General features: G+C 41.8%; 1 protein-coding gene across 2 annotated transcripts in view; it reads right to left on the bottom strand.

Annotated features, from left to right (window-relative positions):
* ANO1 (anoctamin 1) overlaps nucleotides 1-23634 on the bottom strand; it is a 780986-nt gene that overhangs the window by 191701 nt on the left and 565651 nt on the right. For both annotated transcript variants that reach the window (XM_078684271.1, XM_078684272.1), the window contains exons 10-12: nucleotides 20881-20945; nucleotides 18631-18765; nucleotides 17703-17863 (exon numbers count right to left, since the gene is read on the bottom strand). In XM_078684271.1, the coding sequence (XP_078540397.1) occupies nucleotides 17703-17863; nucleotides 18631-18765; nucleotides 20881-20945 (361 nt within the window). The remainder of the gene's footprint in view (nucleotides 1-17702; nucleotides 17864-18630; nucleotides 18766-20880; nucleotides 20946-23634) is intronic.

The following is a 23634-nucleotide window of genomic DNA, read 5'->3' as shown; positions in this document are numbered from 1 at the left end:
TTCTCTCAATGTTTCAATGTTTATTACAAATGTCACAAAAAGTTGTTAATATTTCACTTCTGTTTTGGGATTTTCGTCACAATAAAATACACTGAACATAATCTTCACAAAAGTTATTTACAAAAGTTTAAGCTATTGCTATTATAAATTACAATAACTTTTATATAAGTATTAATTTAAAAAAAAGCCATTGTTATTTGTAATAGTAATACATCTAAGTCACGTAAATACAACACATATTAAATTACAAATGCTATAGGTGTCACATTTGCGAAAGTTATAACTATTGGTATTGTCAATGACAAAGCTATTAATTTCGCTGTTTTCAAAACAAACACAGAAATAAAAAATGTGTCATTTACAATACCAATAGCTCAAACTTTCCCAATGTGAGACCTATTGCATTGCAAATGCTTGTTTTAAAGGGACATTCATCACCCAGACTCTCAGTCACCCTTACACATATATCCCATTCAAATGCACACACAAACACCACACTCTCACTGAAACACATGGCAGCCCTGCTACTGTGCCCCTAGTCAAAGTATTATTTTCACATCATAGTATCTGTCTCTATGGACATTAGGCCTACAGTCAATGAAGCTGGATGTGGTGGTGTCCAGTAACAATGCACAAGTTGCTTAGCCTTCAGTGGCTCATGACGAGTTTTACTGATCAGAAATAGCTCTCACTACAGAAAAGATTGGAGGCTCTAGTTCTAGACGAAGGGGGGGTATCTTATTCTCACTGTAGCACTCTGCCTTCTCCTGTTGCATTCAGCCTATTTCTCCATTTGATGGACTGTAACAATTCAGTGATTTTCTCAGTGACAAAAACAACTATACGTCTGACAATAAAGTCCTCGAGAAGTGAGTGGAATTACTAACTCAAACCCCACAAACAGTTCTTCTTCTTATTCTTCAGTCAATGCAACCTAAATATACGAGATGAAGGCTTATTGCAACCCCCATCTTAATAACAGTCACAGTTAACTCAGAGATATGCAATCTACACCCTCCTATTTAGTGTCCATATTTATGCCTATAAGATATTCATGTATCCCCTCCCATATCAGCCGCCAGAGGAGATGAGCAATGAATCTCTGATAGACCAGGCCTGCATGTGATGGGGGTCCATTAGGATGGCGGACGGACTTTGCCCGCCCGACATCCCCGTGCAAAACGGGACCACCCGCCATAGGAGCGGCGGTCCCGCCTTGGCCATTAGGATGCGCCCGCCACACTGGCGGGCGCATCCTGTATTTTTAACATTGCCGCAGGCGGTGCTGAAAGCGCCGCCCGACACAATGGTAAAAATGCATGTTGCCATTTCAAAGCACAACATGACAAGGCACTGCGCGGTGCCTGCCATGTTGTACTTTGAAATGCGGGGGGGTACCATAGGTACCCCCCATGTGCACCCCCCACTCCCAGGGGGCCCTCAATGGGCCCCCGCAGGGAGTCTCCGCATGCCTTTCCGCATGTCTTCAAGCCCTTCATAATATGGCTGGCGGTGTCTGATAGACACCGCCCCCATATTAACCATTTTCCGCCCCAGCCGCAAGGCGACCGGGGCCGAAAAGCGGCGGACGGTGTTTACGTCCGCCGCGGTCCCCCCGCCATAGTAATATGGCAGGGGGAAAATGGGTGGCGGCTGGGAAGGAATGTCGGGTGGATCGCCACCGCCACCATGGCGATGGCGATCCGCCCGACATCGTAATGGGCCCCTAGATGTGCAGCAACAGCCTTATCTTCAATCGCTAGTGGACTGACTCCAAAGCTGCCTGCCACATTCCACACTCCATTTGCCTGATATAATTGGCTCACTTATACTTAAGTTTGTGTAAACCACATGAATAAAACAGTTTCTCTGTAGTGGCTGAACTGGCAGAAATAAATAAAATAAAGAACTCCAAAGAGCACACTCCATTAGAGCCATAGCCTCATTATGATTGGTGCATTCATCCAGATGCTGGTGGTTTTTAGATGTTCCTGCATACTGGGATTCATGATCTACACTTACACTATAGGGCTGGAGGTCTACCTCAGAATTATTCTCCTACTCAAAGCAGATAAAGAGTCTAGGTGAAAATCTGCCCATAAATGAAGAAAAACATGTGGACGTCGGTGCGAAAATACTGCTTCCTGCATGCAATTTCCACACGATTACCAGCTCACTTGTGATATGTTCCTCTATATGCTAAACTGCCATATAAATCAATGAGGAATTTGTCTCTATAAGGATTGCACTGCCAAAAGATCACATAAGCATTATAAGGTAAAATACAATATATTTCGGTACATCTACTAAAGCCCTCCAAGCAGTTGGATGATGACACAGTACCTCCAGTGTGCACACCCACTCTGCTAGTTACACCCCATTCACAACTGATCCTCACTCTATAAAGCCTGTAAATATATATTGTATGTGTTCGATGTATATGTAATAAAATCTTACATATTTAGCAAAATGTGCACATTCAATTAGTAACATTTGGATAGTTCTTATAAAACAATTACCAATAAAAATAATTGTAACATATTTTGTACTGAAATATATTTCTATTCGTGGTTTAAATTAGTTCAAGTTCATTGTAATGCTATTTTTAATAGAATGACGAATCTTTGCCCTCACACTTGCTTACTTACGGCTAAATCTTAATGCAAATCTCGCAGAGTACACTTTTCAAATGGTGCATGACCACTAAACCCATAGACAACGTTGATAAAATAATATATTAAAAGAAACATAAGCAAACAAGATGGTAATAGATTATGTTACCAACATGTGTTCGCTGTAAGTAATCTCGCATTCACCAGCATCTAGTGCGTCTGTGCCTCTGATCGCCTTTTGTAAGGGAGACACTGATGGCAAATAGAGTAAAATAACACCCTTTCATTACCACTTCCATGCCCTAACCCTTTATTTGTTTACTTTGGCTTCTTTTAAGCTCTGTCTCAATAGACTCTTCATAAAAGTGTAATCAGGAGATGGGGAAGCGGGTAGGGCAAGGTAATGCCTCAATGCCCTAAAGCCTCATATCTTTTCTACTATATAATCATTTTAGAAATAGGTATTTGATCCTTACTAATTAAATATGAAATGCTTTCTTACAATGTGTGTGGGTTTATCTAGAGCCCTAACAAATATAATTCTTGTTCTTGTAAGGTATAGTAACGTAATTACCATATTTTATTTAAAATGTATATTGCTACTGAGGACTTTACAGCCTTTGTTCCATTTAAAGTGTTGCTCTTGGCAATTTTAGAAGTAAGTCACTTCTATGTCAAAAGTAAGTCACACTTAATCATAGAAAAAACTCGCAAATCTGGATTAATGGTTCTAATCAATCCCCAATTTATTTTCCTTGACTAATGAGAATGTATTAAAAATGTAAATGGATTATTTGTGAGCAGAGCGTGGGATGTACTATTATATAAAGTAGTAATTGATGTTTTTTCTTGGTGTATTCGCCTGTCCAACAAAAGTCTCTGCGAGCATTTTACTACTGTATGATGAAATGACTTTACAAGCCTATTACGAATGGTTGCCAATCTTTGTGATGAAAATATATGTATAAATTTGGACACACAGGTCTATACTGCTAGAGACACAGAAATTAATCAATCGGTTGAAGCCATGGTATTTGTTGAGAATAAGGACAATTTCTCAGAAATCGTAAAAGTGGGTGAAAACGCCTGTTACTGACTTGTATAATGCAGGTGAGAGCTTACAAACATTTCTGATGTTTTGAAAAGTTGTGCAAGGGCACAGACTGTGATAAAATATGTACCCCTTCTTAACAATCCTCCGAAAATGAAAGGTTTCATAAATGTTACTTGGCATACCAAGACTATATTACTAAAGAAGGTCACTGAGGCCGCATTATGGTGTATGACTTGGTGTCTCTACCCAGGTAATGTGACTGTGTATATATTAAACCAATGAGAAAAGAAATCAGCTCTTATCTATTTCTGACAGTGCTTAATAAGCAAAAAAAATCTAATTAGAATTATTAGACTTTAATTTTCCTTGCTATAATAGAAAAATTATAATTACTTTTTGTTGTTTACATATATATATATTAATTATAGCCATGTCGACTCAATACCAGACCAAACAAATTGCACAAGATATGTGAGATTGGTTAAAGTCCATAGAAGAAATAAGTCATCCTCTGTGAAATTCAGGAAATCATAATGAAAAAAAATATCGTTGCATGGCTATTAAATAAAGTTAGCACATCAAGATGTAGCGGTTTTATGTGGGTAAATAAATGTAAATTATGCTCAAGTAGGAAGTGATTTTATGTGAATCGCAGAGTCATTTCTGAGGTAGAAGTATTGCTATGTATATTTCAGAAAGTCTTGCCAAAGTAAGTAGTCATGGTATGAGGAAAGTCATGTTGAAGCAATAAACTGGAAAAATGAGTTATCTTAAAGGAAATAAGGGAAATATATAGCACAGAAAGAAGTGTTTACAGTTGATTGAAGAAAACTATGCCAAAGCAAGAAATCATTATAGGTGATTTATAGAAAGCCTTGTCAAAGCAAGAAGCCAGTGTGGTGTGCGTGGGGTAAGGGAAGTGAAGCCAAAGCAAGAAGATGTGCTATGTAATGAAGGAAAATTATCCCATGTGGATGAAGAAAGTCAAGCGTAAACAAAAAGTCATATCCGGTGCATTCAAGAATATCTTGGCAGAGCAAGAAGTCATCATATATGGATTGCAGAAACTCATGTTGGAACCTGAAGTAGGTGTGTGTGGATTGAAATACATCATATTGAAACAAGCAATCGTATATCTAATTCTTATTACTATGAAGCAATTAGAAGAAACCCTTGGTAGAGTCACATATACCAGGTCGATTCATTACTAATGTGAGGACTGTTTTAATGTCTCCTAAAAGGATAGAACTTTGGGGCATATTACCAAACAATAGCGATAATTATCGCTATTGCTTGGTTAGAGACAAAATTTTACCGCTGAGCTGCGGCGATTTTTTATCGCAGATAAACCTTGGTATTACCAAGGTTTATCGCAAATGCGATAAAAAACGGCCGCAATGCATGAATATCGCTGAAAAGTCAGCGATATTCATGCATTACCGAGCTAATGCTCTTAGCCATGTTATCCACCTCCCATTGGATAACATGGCTAAGAACTGCTCAGGGCAGGTTTTAGCTTTTGGAGATATTCGCGCTTAGCGCGAATATCTCCAAAAGTTGGTAATAGAAGATAGCGAAGTTAGCGACTGTTTCCAGTCGCTAACATCTTGGCACGCCCCCTTTGCATGCCATTAGTGATAAATATCACTGACATGCAAAGTGGGGCCCAAGATGGTCGCTATCTCCTACTAGCTGTCGCTAAGTGGTGTTAGTGACAGCTAGGTAATAGGGAGATAATTTTATCTCCGCTTTCTTGGCTTTTAAAGCCAAAAAAGCAGAGATAAACCCCCTTGATAATATGCCCCTGAATTTCCCAACTCCTCTGGCACAGAGCAGGAAAGCATTTTCCCTTAGTTCATTATATGTGTCACTGATGGAACACACTAGTCTATTTCTTCAAATTTCAAGTTACATGAACGAGGGAGCACCTCCCTGAAGGGAATTCCCTGGGAATGCCGGCAGTCAGACGTAGCAGACAGCGGCAACAGCAGCGATGAGAGGGAAATCCAACGTTTTAGTCCTGCACATGAGACTAGTCTCAGGGAAGCCATGCCTGATCTAATTGACGTCTTTATATAATTACACAGTGAGGCTAATGAGCCTCGGTCTTATGAGTGGTTTCTTCCAGTGTAATCCACTGCGGTTTCTGCAGCACAGGAGTGAGGAGTGTCAGTGCCAGAGGGGTTCTCAACAAGATGCAAGCACAAGCACGTCTTTGAGTCTGGAACAGGAAGGAGGCATCACATAAGCCTATGACGTTCCTCTCAAAAGTGCCTTAAATAAACAAGGGGCCTTATTTATGAAGGACTTGCGCCGCCGGTGCATCACTTTTAACATGGGAAAAAGTGACGCACCGGTGGCGCAAGTCCTTCATAAATAAGGCCCCAGGGTTGGCAAACTCAATAGGTCCCACCTTGACACCTACTGGCTTTGCAATAGCTTTACTAATATCTTACTGTACACTGCATGTTGTATGTAAGTAAAGACTTTAAATTTGTAAACATTGTTATACACGCCTTACGTTATTAAAGTTTGTACTGCAATTGGAATCAACTTTCTTAAGTATTGACAAAGCCAAGAGGTTTAGGCTCTAAAAGACTACACTACTGGGTTTTTCGGTGCTTGTTTGGTACATGTCAGCAGAGTCACACTTAGGTGTGATCTCTGGTTGTGGGAGGATGTTCACAAAGGGGCACGACTGAGAACACTGAAAATGAAGCGGACGGAGGTGTGTCAGTGGGCAATATCAGAGTCCAGATGACATACTCATTTAATTCTGGGCCTTTCTCAGGTGCACACATTGGGGTCGATTAGGATCGCGGACGGACTTGAGTCCGTCCGCGACCCCTGAGGAGGAGGGAACGTCCGCATGGGCTGCGGCGTTCCCTCCGATCAAATTAGGATGTGACCGCCAGGGTGGCGGTCACATCCTCTATCACTAACATTGTGGCGGGTGCAGCTTCAAGCTGCATCCGCCGCAATGTAAAAAATCCATGCACAGCATTTGCGTGCACAAAGCGGCAGGCACCGCGCGGTGCCTGCTGCATTGTGCACGCAAATGCAGGGGGGTACCATAGGTACCCCCCATGTGCACCCCCCACCCCACCTTCACCCAGGGGGCCCGCAACGGGCCCCCGAAGTGAAGGTCCGTATGCTTTTCCACGGCGGTAAAGCCGCCGCGGAAAAGCATATATTTTCAGACATCCTAATATGCCTGGCGGTGTCTGATAGACACCGCCAGACATGTTAGTGCTTTTCCGCCGCGGTCGCCTTCCGACCGCGGCGGAAAAGCGGCAGACAGATTATCAGACCCACCAGCCATCCTAATTTGGCGGTGGGTCTTTGGAGTCTCCGCCGCGGTTTTTCCGCATCCTCCAGGCTGGCGGACACTTCCGCCGGCCCGGAGGATGCGGAAAAACCGCCATCCTAATCGGCCCCATAGTGATGTTCACATATGCACCATTTATGATAATCAATTCCAATTATAGATCGACAAATTCATTGTTGTTACTCATTTATATCACACTAAAAGCCAGAAGGTCAGTCTTATTTTAGGCACGTTTTTATTGCGTGATTTGTCTGGATGCAGTAGCACAAACTCAGAGGCGCCTAAATGCAGGTCAGACCGCATGCTGAGAAACAAAAAGGATTTTACTTTACATGTTTTGTTAACCCCTTCGCAGCGGGGGTAATTCCCCCGCTGTGCTGGGAGATGCGCACAGCGCCCCCGTGCTCGTGACGAGCGCAGCTCGTCACGCAGCACAGTGACCGTGTGCTGAGCTCATCACGGCCACACCAGTTTCTGTGGAACGGTCGCATAGCAGGGGAATTAGCTCCGCGTGCGAGCGTTGCGGCCGTTATGAAGAGCTCTATTTGGCCACACCCCTTTTAGAGACTCCCTACCACGTTTTTCACCCCACTTAAAGCACTGTGGTCCACAATAGGCTTTTGCCTACAGGTGGCTAAAAGCTGTCTTTTTAACAAGCACTACAAATTTTGAGTTCTTGGAGTCAAGTGTAAATGTTGTGGAGCAGAAAGTTGACAGTGAATGCTCACTCAGCAGCGTTCTTGGTAGGTCAGAGGGGAGCGTCAAATATTTCAGTGAAAGAAAGCTGAGGGCCTGACCTCCTCCACTGTCTGAATACCCTAGGCCGTGATTGCAGGCAAGTTGTATATGCCTAGTCATAAGGTTTAAAGGGATGCTTTTCTGTTCGGAATGTTTCCACAGACACTTACACTGAAGAGCAAATACACACACACACACGAAAACATGTATAAATATAGATCCAGTCTGATTTAAGGAATAATACGTACATTTATTGAACTCCCTACAGTAACACAAACTGATTAACAATATTTGAACTGGTTGTAAGACACTGACCTTTGGCATTAAATAGAAGAAAGGAACTAGGGAGCATATTCCAATAGAAGCCCATGTTCACACCAGAACCTGGGCTTCTTTGGGAATTCACAAGGGCCTATTATCAAGCCCATTACCGCCGCTTTAGCAGCTGTTTCCTTCCACTAAAGCGGCGAAAAGTTTAATGCCATTTCTTGATGATATGCCCCTTGATTTCCCAAACAGTGTGTTGATTAACTTAATGCTTTACTTCACCAAGTATCATTTCCCTTAACCATCTAGTTTGAGAGCACATTGGGGTAATTCAGTACAGGAACGGTGTTCTACAAATATAAATATGAAATAACGTTTGACATGAGAAACTGACATTTTTTTGGGTTTGGGGTATTTTTTTAATGGACTGGGTTTAAAACAAACACTGCTTTCACCAAATGTCACTTAATACAATCAGATACTTCCAAGGAGAAATGCTGAATTGTATTCATATATATATATATATATATATATATATATATATATATATATATATATATATATATATATATATATATATATATATATATATATATATATATATACATACATATATATATATATATATATATATATATATATATATATATATATATAAATATATATATATAAATAAATATATCTATATTGGCAGCGTGACCAAGGGCTTTTGGCCCGAAACGCGTCGCTGGTTCTGTTGTTTTAAATAAATACCATCTTGCTGACTCTGCTGGTCCGGTCCTTATTCTTTGCTGGCGTGGAGGCGGTGTCTGCGAGCGCAGAGCAAGCCGAGGAGGAGTTTCCTTTTCATATATATATATATATATATATATATATATATATATATATATATATATATTCACTGAAAAAACCATAGGTTATACACCATATATAGTTAGGAATTAGCATTTAAAAAACCTTATTTTACTCACACAAAACCATTGAAATTCCATATATAGTTAGTTGCACTAACTATATATCGCGCACCCGCAATCCACTGCTGATCATGTCACATATTACATCATTCATGACATGGTCAGTGACATCACTGATGACATCACTGATGACATCTCATTTGACATCAATGACCACATCACTGATGATATCATTCATGTGACAATACAATGCATCTCCTCACGTTTTAATATAACCTCTGTTTCACCCAGTGTTAAATACAGAGTATAATTTTTGAAACCATTGACACACCAATACTAGTTACTACATACGTACTCACTGATTCCTACGTCTACACACACATTCACTCATTCACCCATACAATCATTCATACATACAATCACTCATCTTTACAACACTATCATATGCACTCATACACCTATACAGACACTTACACTCTGCCACTCATCCATGGAGTTACTCACACACCTAGTCAGTCCTGTAAAGAATCAATCACACTTCCATTTTCTTGTCTATACAGTTAAACATAGAGCACCTTACATTTTCAAACATATACTAACACATACTTACTTTCTTATACAATCATTGATACAAGTACACATTGATCTGCACAGAGTCACACACCTCCCAGCCAGCCACACACACACTCAGTCTCCTATACAAATACTTGGACAATCAATCAATAACCCATATAGTTAATCATATAGCTACTGATCAACACATGCAGCAGTTTACAGAACAACAGACATAATGATGCACAAATTAAGACAGTTTAGTCACTAACCCATGCACTCAGTGAGACACATTTAATCACTCACTCATACATTCAGTCATGCACCTACTAAATCCTTCGTCCAGACACTTATACATCTACTCATTCTTCAATATGTAAAACATATTTAAACTTTACAGAAACACACAGTCACTGGATGATGTCATCAGTGATCTCATCAGTGATGTCATTTGAGATGTCATCAGTGATGTCATCAGTGATGTCACTGACCATGTCATGAATGATGTAATATGTGACATGATCAGCAGTGGATTGCGGGTGCGCGATATATAGTTAGTGCAACTAACTATATATGGAATTTCAATGGTTTTGTGTGAGTAAAATAAGGTTTTTTAAATGCTAATTCCTAACTATATATGGTGTATAACCTATGGTTTTTTCAGTGAATTTTCAAGGTTTTGTAAATGCTAATTCCTAACTATATATGGTCTATAACCTAGGGTTTTTTCAGTGAATTTCAATGGTTTTTTAATAGCAAATATCATAAGCTGTCGAATGTCAAGTACGTGGTAAGTAAAAACATTTTCGTGTTTATGCACACTGATCTGCTTTGAATGCTGCCCCCCACCCCTCATTTCTATTAGGAGTACTCTCTCTTTGCAGATAGTGAAGGGTAGTTAACGCAGCCCTTTGCCCCCTTTGTAATCCGTCGTGCCTGCTTCTCTCTCCATTTGATTGATTGTTCTCTTTGGTTCATTCTCTATTTACAAACAAGCACAGAGTCGCAATACTCTGTTTAGTCTTTGCAGATAGCGAAAAATCGTGTAAAAAAACAAAAGGAATCGAGCAAAATCAGTAGGCCACTAATGGGATCTCTTTTTGACCTCGCTAAAATAGAAACATTAGGAACAACCTGTTGAAAATAGCAATGCGTATGTACATAAGCGGCGTTCATTTGTGTTCACAGTACCCCTTGTTGATTGTTTCAATCGAGCATTGAATTGTTCGAAGTTAATTCTCTTAAGGATCTTCTCTACCTGCAAACGAGGAAGAATAGGAATATTCTCTCTCCCTTTGCAGATAGTGAAGGGTAGGTAACGCAAGCCTTTAACACGTCGTACCTATTTCATTCCTCATTGATTGATTGATTGTCCGAACATTGACTGTTTGGGAATTAGTTCTTTTTGGAGGTATTCCCTGTTTGCAAATAAACGTAGGAAAATCTTTGCAAGTAGTGAAAGGGTACGTAATGCGGACCTTTCTCCCCCGTTGTAATCTGTCATGCCTATCTACTCCCCACTGATTGATGCACCTTTTTCACCCGGACCATTTACTAGAGATACGTCATCTGGCCCGACCAGAGAGCACCCCTAGTGAAAAGGACATATGCAATAATAACGAAGTGATCACTGTATCCTGTTAACAGAAACTTTACCATGAAACAACCTGGAAAGAAAAAAATAGGAAAACGAAAATCAGTAGGCCACTGATGAACATGAACTTTTATTAAACAACGAACAAAGAAACGATAACATAACGTAATGATAAAACCTATTAATGTCCTAGAAACAAGAAAACGTTAAAATATGCCAGTGGTGAGAGACCAGAAAAACAGTAAGCCACCGCCTGCCACGCCAAAAAAATCGATAGACTAGGGAAAATGCAAGTCAGTAGAACATCCGCCCCCACTCTGGAAACTTCCAAGGTGGGGCAGGGTTCCGGCTACGCCCAGCCGGGAGCAGCCCATATAAGGCAGGTCCTGCTGCCACGCCTCGGCCAGGAGATCCTAACGTAGGGTGTAGCCGGAGGAGAGGCCGAGGCCAGCGGGACCCGGCCAGGGGATTGCCTTTACAACGCTGAACAGTTGCAGGGGGGGGGAATGTCTCCTCGACCCTCCCCTCTCTCTCCCAGTCCGGCCGCGGTGGCCCTTGAGAGTTGCAGGTAGTCCCGCCACATGCTCTTCCGGTCCGGCCACCAACGGTCGGGGGCCGAGGCCGACGGGATCCGGCTGCAGCCGATAAACCAAGAAACCCGTTCATGGGGCCAGAGCCAGGGGCGTCCGGCCGACATCCACCGGAAGCCCGGCCCGAAGACGGACGGGACACTTCTTTCTTTTATAATGGCTGCGACAACACTGGGGGGGATGTCTTGCACATGCCTCCGACCCCCCCCCCCCTCGTCCTCATCGCCTGGTCCGGCCATAACAAATCTCAAGCGAGACGCCGTGGGGTGCACTGGGAGGGAGAGACGGTGCGAACAGGCCTCTCCCGCCTCCCCAGGTGGAGGCTTCCCAGCTGCACCCTCAGCGCTCCAGGCGCCCGGAAAAGGGTTCTTCCACTGTGGCCATGCTGCAACGTCTCGCCCGGCAGGGTGGAGCCCGTCCGCTCATGTGACCCCGCGATCGCCGGTAGCTGCCGAACTCTCAAAATGGCGGTCGACCTGGCAAGAGCGGGCCCAGCATAAAGAAATGGCCCGGTCACTGGTTGACTCCACCACCGTAGTCCTCCACGACCTTGAAGATTCTAGAGGAGCCGCGGGAGTCTCCGACCCCCGATGGGGAATGACTGCCATGATCGCCCGTGGAGTGACGAAACTGTATCCGCGGGACGTCGGCGCTCCCATGCTGGCGCCAGCCTCACTTTGAATTACTAGAATCCTGCACACCTCACTTCCGGTGAAAGCACAGTGTGACCCGGTAGGAAAAATTATTGCACCCCCTCCCCTTTTTGACTGATAGTTCAAACCACCGATCCTTTCCTTTGCCCTTTTAACGGAACTTTGGACTGCCTCCCCCTCTTTTACATTTTCTAGAGAAAACAAAACATTAACCACTACATTAGCATTGCAGTTGACACCAGAACTGTTTTCAAATTGAAAACCAACAACATCTTCAACAGAATCCTTTTTGTTTCTGCTGTGACCCTGCTACAGCACAGGCTGTATCTGCAATGCCGGTAAGAATAGCTGTGGTGCCTACTGGACTCACTCACCCCCGCGGCGCCCCACGCCGTTTTTTGCTGGGCGGCAACTTACTAGACATCACTTTCGTGCCATCTAGATTTCAGCGCGTTCTGCTGCCTTGGAACTATTCGCACAACAGACCGCTACTGACAAGAATATTTCATTATTGGTGCTGTCAATTTCAATAAATCTATTGGATAATTCAAAAGAAATTGCCACGGTCTCTTCGTTGTTTAAATGTTTTTACTGTTTTTGTTTTCTTGTATATATTTATATGTTATTAAAGTTTTATATTCCTACTACTTTGTTGGAGTGCTATATATTTTTAATGTGACACATAATTGTAAAAACTTTGATGTACAAAGAGTCATTCCTGGAATCTTCCGCTTCAGGCTCGGTCCCCTCCCCAATCACAATACAGGATGGTTTTCAGATAGTAGGAACACGTGTGGTGTGACGGATCTCATCGGGTGTGGGCCTTGATCTACTATAACTCCTTTGAAGAGGGGTGATTCTTTACAGCTGGGGCCATAAACTACATCTGCAGGGCTAGCTGATAGCCTGGACAATCGGACACAGAGAAAGAGGAGTGTCAGAGGGTGCGGTAGTGAATAGGGCGAAAGGGAGGTGTCGGGCGGGCACAGAGTGTGATTCTCAGGGAAGAGCAGCGCAGATGGGGGGAGGTTTATTGCCCATGCATAAGACAGAGAGCGGTGGTGACCAGTGCCTAGGGAAGATGCTTGCGTGGGTGAGGAGCCATGCTACGAATCGACAGCGTGCAGAGAGTGGGTCTGGTCAAGACATCTAAAATGGCTGCCGTGCACGACAAAAGTGTGGCATTTCAAAAAAGGCAAGATGGCGCAGACAATGTTTTTCAACACTTCCTCATTTCCTTCGAATCGAACGTTAACAGACGTTGGGGCATATTACCAAAGTTAAGCGATATTTATCGCTAACGATGCTTACCAACCAATTTTTTACCACTAAGCATCGTCAGAAATTATCGAAGATAAACCTTGCTATTATCAAGGTTTATCGCAAATGCGATAATAAACGGCCGCAATGCATGAATATCGCTAAAAACTCAGCGATATTCATGCATTACCGAGCTAATGCTCTTAGCCATGTTATCCACCTCCCATTGGATAACATGGCTAAGAACTGCTCAGGGCAGGTGTTACTTTTTGGAGATATTCGCGCTTAGCGCGAATATCTCCAAAAGTTGGTAATAGGAGATAGATATCTTGCATGTTGTAATGCAAGTTATTGTGGTATATGGAACTCATACCATATTCTCTCAGGAAAGCAGAAACTGATCCTTTTGGGACCGCCTAAAAAGGCCTAGGGGGTGAGGAGTACTCTACTTTGCCCCCTTTTCACGTTCCGAACTATTTTATTTTACTCTCTTCTGTAATTACACAAAATAGCAGCGATAAGATGCATCGGAGACACACAGTGAGAGAAAGGAGGCCGGAGATGAAGAAGAGATGTCAAATACACACTGGAGATAATATAGTGGCAGAAGGGAAGTAAATATGAGTAAACTTACCATGTAACATAAAAATGTTGCACTCTATACTATAAGTCTCATTTTATACTACAATCACTTCGCTACAACCTCATACATTAAAAATAAAAATGAATAATGTCTCAAACAATTTTTGATTTCTAAATATAAATTTATTCTTCAGAATTTTCTAAATTTGAAAGAACTAGTAACATGTCCTCATCAGCAATGTCCTCATTAAAAGTCTCCAATGATGATTCTTGTAACTCTATGGTCTCCAAACACTCGATAAATTCGCCATCAAGAGATTGATCAAAAAAATCATTCAAGTCATCTCCTCCTTGTGACAATATTTCATTATTGGTGCTGTCAATTTCAATCAATGTAGTGGAATCATTCAAGTCATCTCCTCGTGACAATATTTCATTATTGGTGCTCTCAATTTCAATCAATGTAGTGGAATCATTCAAGTCATCTCCTCCTTGTGACAATATTTCATTATTGGTGCTGTCCATTTCAATCAATCTAATGGAATCATACAAGTCATCTCCTCCTTGTGACAATATTTCATTATTGGTGCTCTCAATTTCAATCAATGTAGTGGAATCATTCAAGTCATCTCCTTGTGACAATATTTCATTCTTGGTGCTGTCCATTTCAATCAATCTAATGGAATCATACAAGTCATGTCCTCCTTGTGACAATATTTCATTATTGGTGCTCTCAATTTCAATCAATGTAGTGGACAATTCAAAAGAAATTGCCACGGTCTCTTCATTGTGAGCCATTTTATTTTGAAATTGCTTGCTGTAAATTGCAGAAAAAAATAATCACTTTCATTTATCGTTTTTAGTAATACATAATATAAAACTAACTTTATCAAGTATTTAGTATAACAGAAGGACTGCAAATAAATAACAGAAAACATTTTTCAAATTATCTTCAAGTGTACAACATAGTTCCCCTTACAAATTAACAACTCACCTTTTTAAAAGTAGCAGAAGTGTTAGTACTGTGTAAATCAAACACCAGAAATTCACCACCAAAAATTCCTCACAAATGTACCTCAGACAGTAGTATCACAAAATGGCTGTGGTTTCCTCTCATTTGACATATATACATAACCAATTAACTTTCATCACACACAAATACAAAACCAAAGTAACATTTTAATTGGTTCTAAATTTCAACACTTTCAAATGTGTTTTCCCCATGCAATTTTCCATAGGACATTTACATACGTCTACAGCCTGAATGGCTGAACGGAATTACACCAAACTTGACAAAATGGTACATCAAACCTAAGAGGTCAGGAAGGATCTACTATGCCCCCTTATGGTCATTTCCCCCTTCGCTTTGGCCTCCTCTTGTCTCTCAATCCTACCGAGAGACAAGATGGCGGCCGCTACGGACTGTTTGGAATGTTGACAGACGCCGGAGAACCAATCAGCTTCGCAAAGCTCCGTAACGCGAAAAGTACGCGAAGCGGAGCGCTGTTACAGATATATATCTTTTTTTGAACGTTAATTTCTCAAAATCCACTGGAGCACATATATTGAGACCTAGCAAAGGCACATCGGGCTACCAGTCCCTAATATTTTGCCAAGTTTCGTGCAAATCCATTCAGCCGTTCGATTATTATTATTTTATTTTTTTTTTGCCCCGCGGAGCCCTTTTAAAACCTCCACATCAAACGTAGGGGGTCAGCGAGGATCTACTATTCCCCCTTATGGTCATTTGCCCCTTCGCTTTGGCCTCCTCTTGTCTCTCGATCCTACCGAGAGACAAGATGGCGGCCGCTACGGACTGTTTGGAATGTTGACAGACGCCGGAGAACCAATCAGCTTCGCTTCACAAAGCTCCGTTGCGCGAAAAGTACGCGTCCTGGAGCGCTGCCCGGTCCGCTGTTACAGATATATATCTTTTTTTAAACGTTAATTTCTCAAAATCCACTGTAGCACATATATTGAGACCTACAAAAGGCACATCGGGCTACCAGTCCCTACAATTTTGCCAAGTTTCGTGCAAATCCATTCAGCCGTTCGGGCTAAAAGTGAGGCCAACCGCCCTATGGAAAACTCAATGTTAAAAACACGTTTTGGGACCCCCCTTTTTTCTCAGCCCCCCCTTGACGAACCCCCCCCAAATTTTCAAGGGCTGCTCAGAAACAAAATGTTCCATTTTCCTGAAAGTTTCAGCCAATTCCGTCCACAAACGCCAAAGTTATTAGACATAGAATTTTCAAAAAACCCATAGAGAAAAAATCCTAACTATATATACCTACTGGCGACCGCCAGTAGGTAATATATATATATATATAATTTGTGTATTATTTTTTTGGGGGGATATTTTTTTATTACATTTGTAAGTCTTTACAATTTTTTGTATGACACATTTGTTGCTTGTTTTGCTTCTTTGGATGGCTCGGCTAGTCCTTTGGCTTTTACAGACTAACCAGACCCCTGGTTCGGCTCTCCCCAAGGTTGTCCATCTTCCACTTCCCCCCAGAAAATATGAACTGCAGGAATCACAAAAGAGTTGGGACGTTTTCCCGCTCCTGGTGAACACAGTTTGACAGATGGACAGAAATGCCTAACATTGCAGCAGTATCTGCGTGGAGCAGCAGAGGTGATAGTTTTTCTGTTCTTCTATGTGTCCCAGTAGGCGAGGTCAGCCAATACTGCTTCCGCAGGTGGCTTGAACAGGCCAAGGGTCAGCAACACTACTGCTGCTAAAATTGGTCCCTCACTAGGGTTGACTAGAACTATTGTAGAGTTTGCTTTTGTACTACCACCAATGGCCTTAGAGGTGTTATATGACATATATACTACTAGGTGTTCTATGACCAATGCACCTGAGTGTGTCCAATGACAAATGTACTTTGATGTGCACTATCACCAATGTACGTGGAGATGTTTGATAAGCAATATTTTGGAGGTGCCCAAAAACAAATGTGCGTAGAGGTGTTCCATAGCAACTCTACTTCATGTAGTTCTATAACAGATGTACTTGTAGTGACAGCTGTAGGGAAAATGTACTTGAAAGCGCGACAAGATAAAGAGACGTGGGGGTGTTCCACCACCAATAGGAATCTTCACATGTTTATATTCTTGACCTAATGTCCTGTGTGTGGCTCCGATTATATAAGAAATCCGAATTAAAAACAAAAAGAAAAACATAAATATATATAAAAATATCTACATAATCAACAACCGGCCCTACTGCATAGAACACGGTGCAGTAGAATTTAAACATGCAAAATGAGGCACTATAACAAATATCAATATTATGATTATTATTATTCCGCTAACGAGAGAGGCTGGCATCCAGCCTCGATTGGAAGCTTGTGTGCGCTCAAAAGTAATTTACCAGTAATTTACCAGTTACCTATCTCAGCAGGACACATTTTGTTTGTGGTTTAATAATAATTTGCTGAATAAATCAACCTTTCTCTTCAAGTCATTTTCACTGTGGATTCCCCCTTAACTTTTTGCAGAGAGAAGAAAGCTATGGACACACGTATACCAATGGGAGCAATAACTTCTTACCCCATACAGCCATGAAGACAGAGAAGAAGACTGTAGCAGGGTTATCGAAGAGGTGACTTGCTCGAGAAGTAGCACAGGCCGAGCTCATTTTCCAGTAAGTGCAGGTTTTGTCGCACAGGGGGCACATGGTGACGTTGATTCGCTGGTCGCACATTTCCATGCTGTGAAGAAGAAACATACTCCAAGTATAAGATGCAAAACTATACTGGTCAGTTGGAAGCATTACTCTGACATTGTCAGTTGGTACCTGCTTTCCTCAACTTTCACTGCCATCTAGAAGCTTAAAATACCAAATCGTCTCATCTAAACCCAAAAGAGTCACTTGACATGGTGTGTATCTAGTGCAGTAGAAGAAGTAGTCTATGTGGTAGTATCTCAAATACAATGCAGCCCGGTGTATCGTTTTGGGGACCTAAATCCCTTGATGGCATTGAAGGATAGTAGGAGATATTTCAAAGGTTACCAACCAAGAAAACTTACTTGCATTGGATAAAGTTAAATGATTGAGCCACAAGGGCAATGCTCTAGTGCTACAACAAGAATGTTGAACAGCCCAGAAGAGGACTAGCCAACAAAAGACATTGCATGCATCTAACTCTGTTTACAGGAGTAGGACTATATTTTATGAAGTTTTCAGCCATAGTGACCATACCAATCACTACTGGTAAAGACCAATATGTTGGGAGGAGTGACTGCCGTGTGGCGTGTAATATATGGAATATGGAGGCAGATACTTGTACAACACTTTAAAATAGTACTGTTTCTGATATCTCTTTCTTATTTAGAGATTTGCTTAGTTTTTATTTGTAAGAAGGGAATCTTTGTCGGTTGTTACAATCGTGTACCCTCTATTCTCAGACAACAGCAACAACTTGACAATACACAAAATTAAGGTATATTCATGCATATATTAAATCAATCTCCATACCTTGGTATATCATCATCCACAGTCGCACACCCATATAGAAATACAATAATTCCCACGACGGAAGCCGGAATGAGCATCTGGGTGTAAACGCCGAGCCAAGCAAAGTACAACCCGATCTTCTCGCCAAAGTATTTCCTAAAAAAACATTTTGATACAACATTAAAGGATGCTCACTATTTCAGTTACAATTGCAAAATATCTTGATGGAACTAAGGCACCCATTATGGAAAGAGGACTAAGATAACACCAGATGAAGTGGCAAGCTTCTATTGACAATATTGTTGCGATTTACATAATGATTGCACGCCTGCTGACTCGCCACTCAGTGAAGATTTCTGCAGCTCAACATTTCCAACAAAAGATTGAGGGATTGCATTTATTATCTTCAGTTCTATGCAAAATAGCTCTAGGATACTATACTAGCTAATACACTGTAAAGCTTAATTAATGCCAGTGTGTATCCTTTGCACAAATGTACATGCAGTAGGGCCAGGTGTTATAGTAGGGTACTGATGGTAATGCCAAAATGTCTATTTTTTTATCAAAGTTAATTTTGCATGAAAATTGTTTCTGCAAAATCAAGCATATTTTGCAGGTATTTGTCTACTGCAATGCCTACAGTATGCTGCAATTTGTACGTCTTCTTTTGATTCAAATTAACGCTACTGAATCCACAAAACTTGAAATGTTTGACACAATTCACAAGTAAGGTGGATGTCAGCAAGTTTCGGACGCTCACAAAAAATGCCCTTTGGTCTGCGGCTAGTGACTGGTATAGCTCTGAAAATGCCCGTCTACTGCCTTCTTCAAATCGTCCCTTGATGAACACCTGCCAAAATAATGTTCTCTAAAATTCTGGCGTAGATCAACAGCAGAACGGTGGAGCACAGGGACATTACATATCTCACTTCTGATAAATGGATAAAGGCAGCCTCCATTGGGAACAATTTAATAAACACCCATCAAGTAAAGTGAAATATCCAACTATATTTTGGGTGGCAAAAAATCAAGTGCAGAGCCTACCTGTTCTGAAAAACACTTCCTTGACATTCATCACATTTCTGTGCATTTTGGCACTGCGCTGACAATCCCTGTGCAATTGCAAATATATCCACCCAGCTCCTGGCTTTGATTAATTGGCACAGGGTGGAAGCCAATTTTGAAACAATTAAGGTATTGCATCTATTTGTACATCCCCTGTAAATAAATCTGTCAAGGGCCTATATGCAATTTATTTATCAGTGGCTTAAATACATCTCTACATTTTGTTAACCCACTCAACTCTAATCATGGAAAACATACACCGGAAGGACATCAGGACAACAGCTGTAGCTAGAGTCCTGTCACCCCTCCCTGGAGGGTAGCCTGAAGTACTACTTCCCAGATGGTATGCCCTCCTTTGCCACAGGTTTGCCCAGCTACTACCACACTTTCTCAATCTTGATTTTAACCATTCCAAGGGCTTCTCTACTTTATGGACAACTGAGAACCCAAAAATATATTAGACACCCATGCACCAGTTTTGGGGAACCACTGCACCTATTAGCTTTGCACCCTTGAACTCTTTTGAACTCCTTTGTGTCATAAAATAATTGGCTCAAATGTATGCAAATCAGTACAGCCACACCACCAAAAGAACTGCCTGGCATTTACCAAAACGTGCCTCGGTGTCAGTCTAGTCTCTCCACCAGAACGTAAAGGAACTAAACCTGGACCTATCTTCTTCACAGATGAAAACGCGACAGAGAGCTAGGATGTAGGGAACGCTGGAGCCAACATTCCTTGACCACAGGAGAAATACCTTCTGTGCTCTTGGGGTATTCCATAATTTGTTTGCTTTCTGACTGCATTACAGGTGGATACCAATCATATGCAAATGAGCTCTCCCCCCCTGCAAGCATTTCCAACTCCTTGTCTGCTCCCTGCTGCTAGTGCATGAGCTATGCCAGACCCCAGAAGCTGGAAAGTATACCGGAGAGCTCAAAGCTACCACTGGTATCAGCGCACCCTCAACCTCAGCTACCTTATCTACAACAAGAAGCGTGCCATCTGAGGTTTACGGTGTTTACAGCATCAATGCCCTATTACTTATTCCACCCTGAACCTACAATTTGAAATAGCGGCCTCAGGACATTTCCAAGTGCAATGAGTAAGTAAAGGCTGGTGCCCATGAAGCCAGGATTGCCAAAGAGACTAGTGAATACACGAACGCCCTCATCTTCCAGAGGCCGTGTTCTCGCAGCTGCTTACCTAACCAAGTCGATGGGTTGGTACTTGTAGAAGGCTCCATAGCTCGCCCATTCGTCGCACAGGATCTGTAAGAACAGAACAACCAGTTGGCATGTGCTCATGTGGTGCCCGTATCTGTGCCAGTCATCTGATATGTCTCTTAGATAGTGGGCTGGCATGAGCTACTGACGCCACTCAAGCCTCACCCGTAAAAAAAATGTTCAAAACTCATCCAGACAGACAGTAAGTAAGCCAAACACTGATTCATTAACCTCCAGGCTCGCTAAAGAACTGTGTGATCCTGGGCATGTAACAGTAGCAATCTAGCCCTAAATAATTTTTCGGAAACACTGATTGGTCTTAAGAAACTGAGGGGCATATTATCAAGGGGGTTTATCTTTGCTTTTTTGGCTTTAAAAGCCAAGAAAGCGGAGATAAAATTATCTCCCTATTACCTAGCTGTCGCTAACACCAGTTAGCCCCAGCTAGTAGGAGATAGCGACCATCTTGGGCCCCACTTTGCATGTCAGTGATATTTATCACTAATGACATGTAAAGTGGGCGTGCCAAGATGTTAGCGACTGGAAACAGTCTCTAACATCGCTATCTCCTATTACCAACTTTTGGAGATATTCGCGCAAAGCGCGAATATCTCCAAAAGCTAACACCTGCCCTGAGCAGTTCTTAGCCATGTTATCCAATGGGAGGTGGATAACATGGCTAAGAGCATTAGCTCGGTAATGCATGAATATCGCTGACTTTTCAGCGATAATCATGCATTGCGGCCGTTTTTTATCGCATTTGCGATAAACCTTGATAATAGTAAGGTTTATCTGCGATAATTTCTGACGTTGCTTAGCGTTACAAAATTCGTTGCTAATCATCGTTAGCGATAAATATCGCTTAATGTTGGTAATATGCCCCGTTGCTTCTAAACCACAATATACGATACGTCGCAGCATTCAAATACCCACAAATAAGGACCACTTTTTAATTTCTCCAAACATGCACTTGGAATCCATTTCACTGCTATCACCTAAGTACATATATATAATTCTGTCCTCCCCTCTGCTTTCCTGCCAAGATTATTTTTCAAAATGGCCTCGTTTTGTTGGTCATTTTAGATTGTTTTGTTTTCAGTAGAATGTTATTGCAATTCAAGACCCTTTCCCCTTCTTTATGGCCTCTAATAACTGGCCCATTCTCTACTGCGGGGCACGAGTGACGAGTGTAGGGAGGTGGGGAGGGGGTCGAATTAACCCAGGCCTTGTACAATGACAACACATGACCTGATGAAACTGGAAGTGATGTCACAGTAGGTAACGTAACTATCAGGTAGAGGCCTATGTTGAGTGAAATTTAGGATGCAAGTATTACTGAACACACTAGATAGGAATGTATATATGAACACATTGTAAACCATGTAGTCCCACCTTTTGACTTTGAAGGCAAAGCAGACAATACACGCATCTACATATAATGACAAACGCAAGTGCTTATAAATATGTCTTTATCTACGCTGTCAGTGCAGACCTACAATATATTATATCTACATTAAAGGAATGCAAATCTTTCTCTACCTAGCGATGCGCTATTAAACCGTTATTGAAATTCCAAACCTGTAAAATAGATATAAAACATTACATCAATAGGCCATGTCTCATCTTCTGGGCCCAAGGGAATGGTGTCCTCTCTTTAAATACAGTGGGCCTCATTTATGAGAATTGACGCATCGCTGCGTGAAAGCAGCGATGCGTCACTTCTCAGTGCGCCCTCCTTGCGACATACCTGATGCATCATAATTAATGTATGATGCATAATGTCGCAAGGAGTTACAGATACGTCGGTATTTCTGACGTATCTGTATGGCGCAAAAGTGTCGCATTGCTGGAGTGTGTCACAAAAGTTACGCAACTCCAGCAATGCCTCGTTTCACATGGGGCAAGCCCCATGTGAAAGGGCCTGCGTCAGTCTTACACCTGCTATGAGGCAGGCGCAAGATTTTGATGCAACAGCATCCTAGAAGTGACGCAGTGAAATCTCATAGATTTCACTGCGTCACTTCTACGAGTTTTTTTGCGAAGGAACGCCCACCCTGCATACATTATACCTCTAGCAGGTATAATGTAGCGCAGGGGTTTACAAAGTGACGCATCTGCTTAGATGCGTCACTTTGTAAATAGTGCGCAACAGAAGGCATGTTTTACGCTGCCGATGCGCCACAAAAAGTTACGCATCAGAAGCGCAAAACTGACGCAAGGCCTCATAAATGAGGCCCAGTGAGTGCTAGGACGGGGTCCTCTTATGTTCAAACCCGACTTAAGGTCTTGCCCCTCTGCAATTCTGTATCTAGTTTCTGATCTGGTTCCTAAGGCTACTCTGTCCTCAATTTCTCCTTTTCTCTTTCTTTCGTTCTTTTTCTTCCTCACTCTCTTTATCCCTTGTCCGGCCTCTCTCTTTCTGCTCCGTAGCTGTTGCTGCACTTTCCTCTTGCATTCACTTTCTCTCTCTCTTTCGTCTCTCACTTTTTCTCTAACTCGCTCTCATGTTCGGTAAATTCGTTTAAATTCAATTCAATTCAGCTCAATTCAATACAGCTCAATTCAACCGAATTTGGTACAATTCAATTCACATGGGCTGAATTCAATTCAGTTCACTCCATTACATTTCACTTCAGCTCTTTTGAACTGAATTCAATTCAGAGGGGCGATTTATAAGTTTACCAAGTCTTGCCAAATCTCTGTGGATTCACAGGTGTTGCACCTGTCTATTTGG

The sequence above is a fragment of the Lissotriton helveticus genome, chromosome 3_2 (genome assembly GCF_964261635.1).
Source record: "Lissotriton helveticus chromosome 3_2, aLisHel1.1, whole genome shotgun sequence".
Taxonomy (NCBI): Eukaryota; Metazoa; Chordata; class Amphibia; order Caudata; family Salamandridae; genus Lissotriton; species Lissotriton helveticus.
Note: the sequence above shows the minus strand (reverse complement) of the source record. Positions and strands in the feature narration are given on the sequence as shown.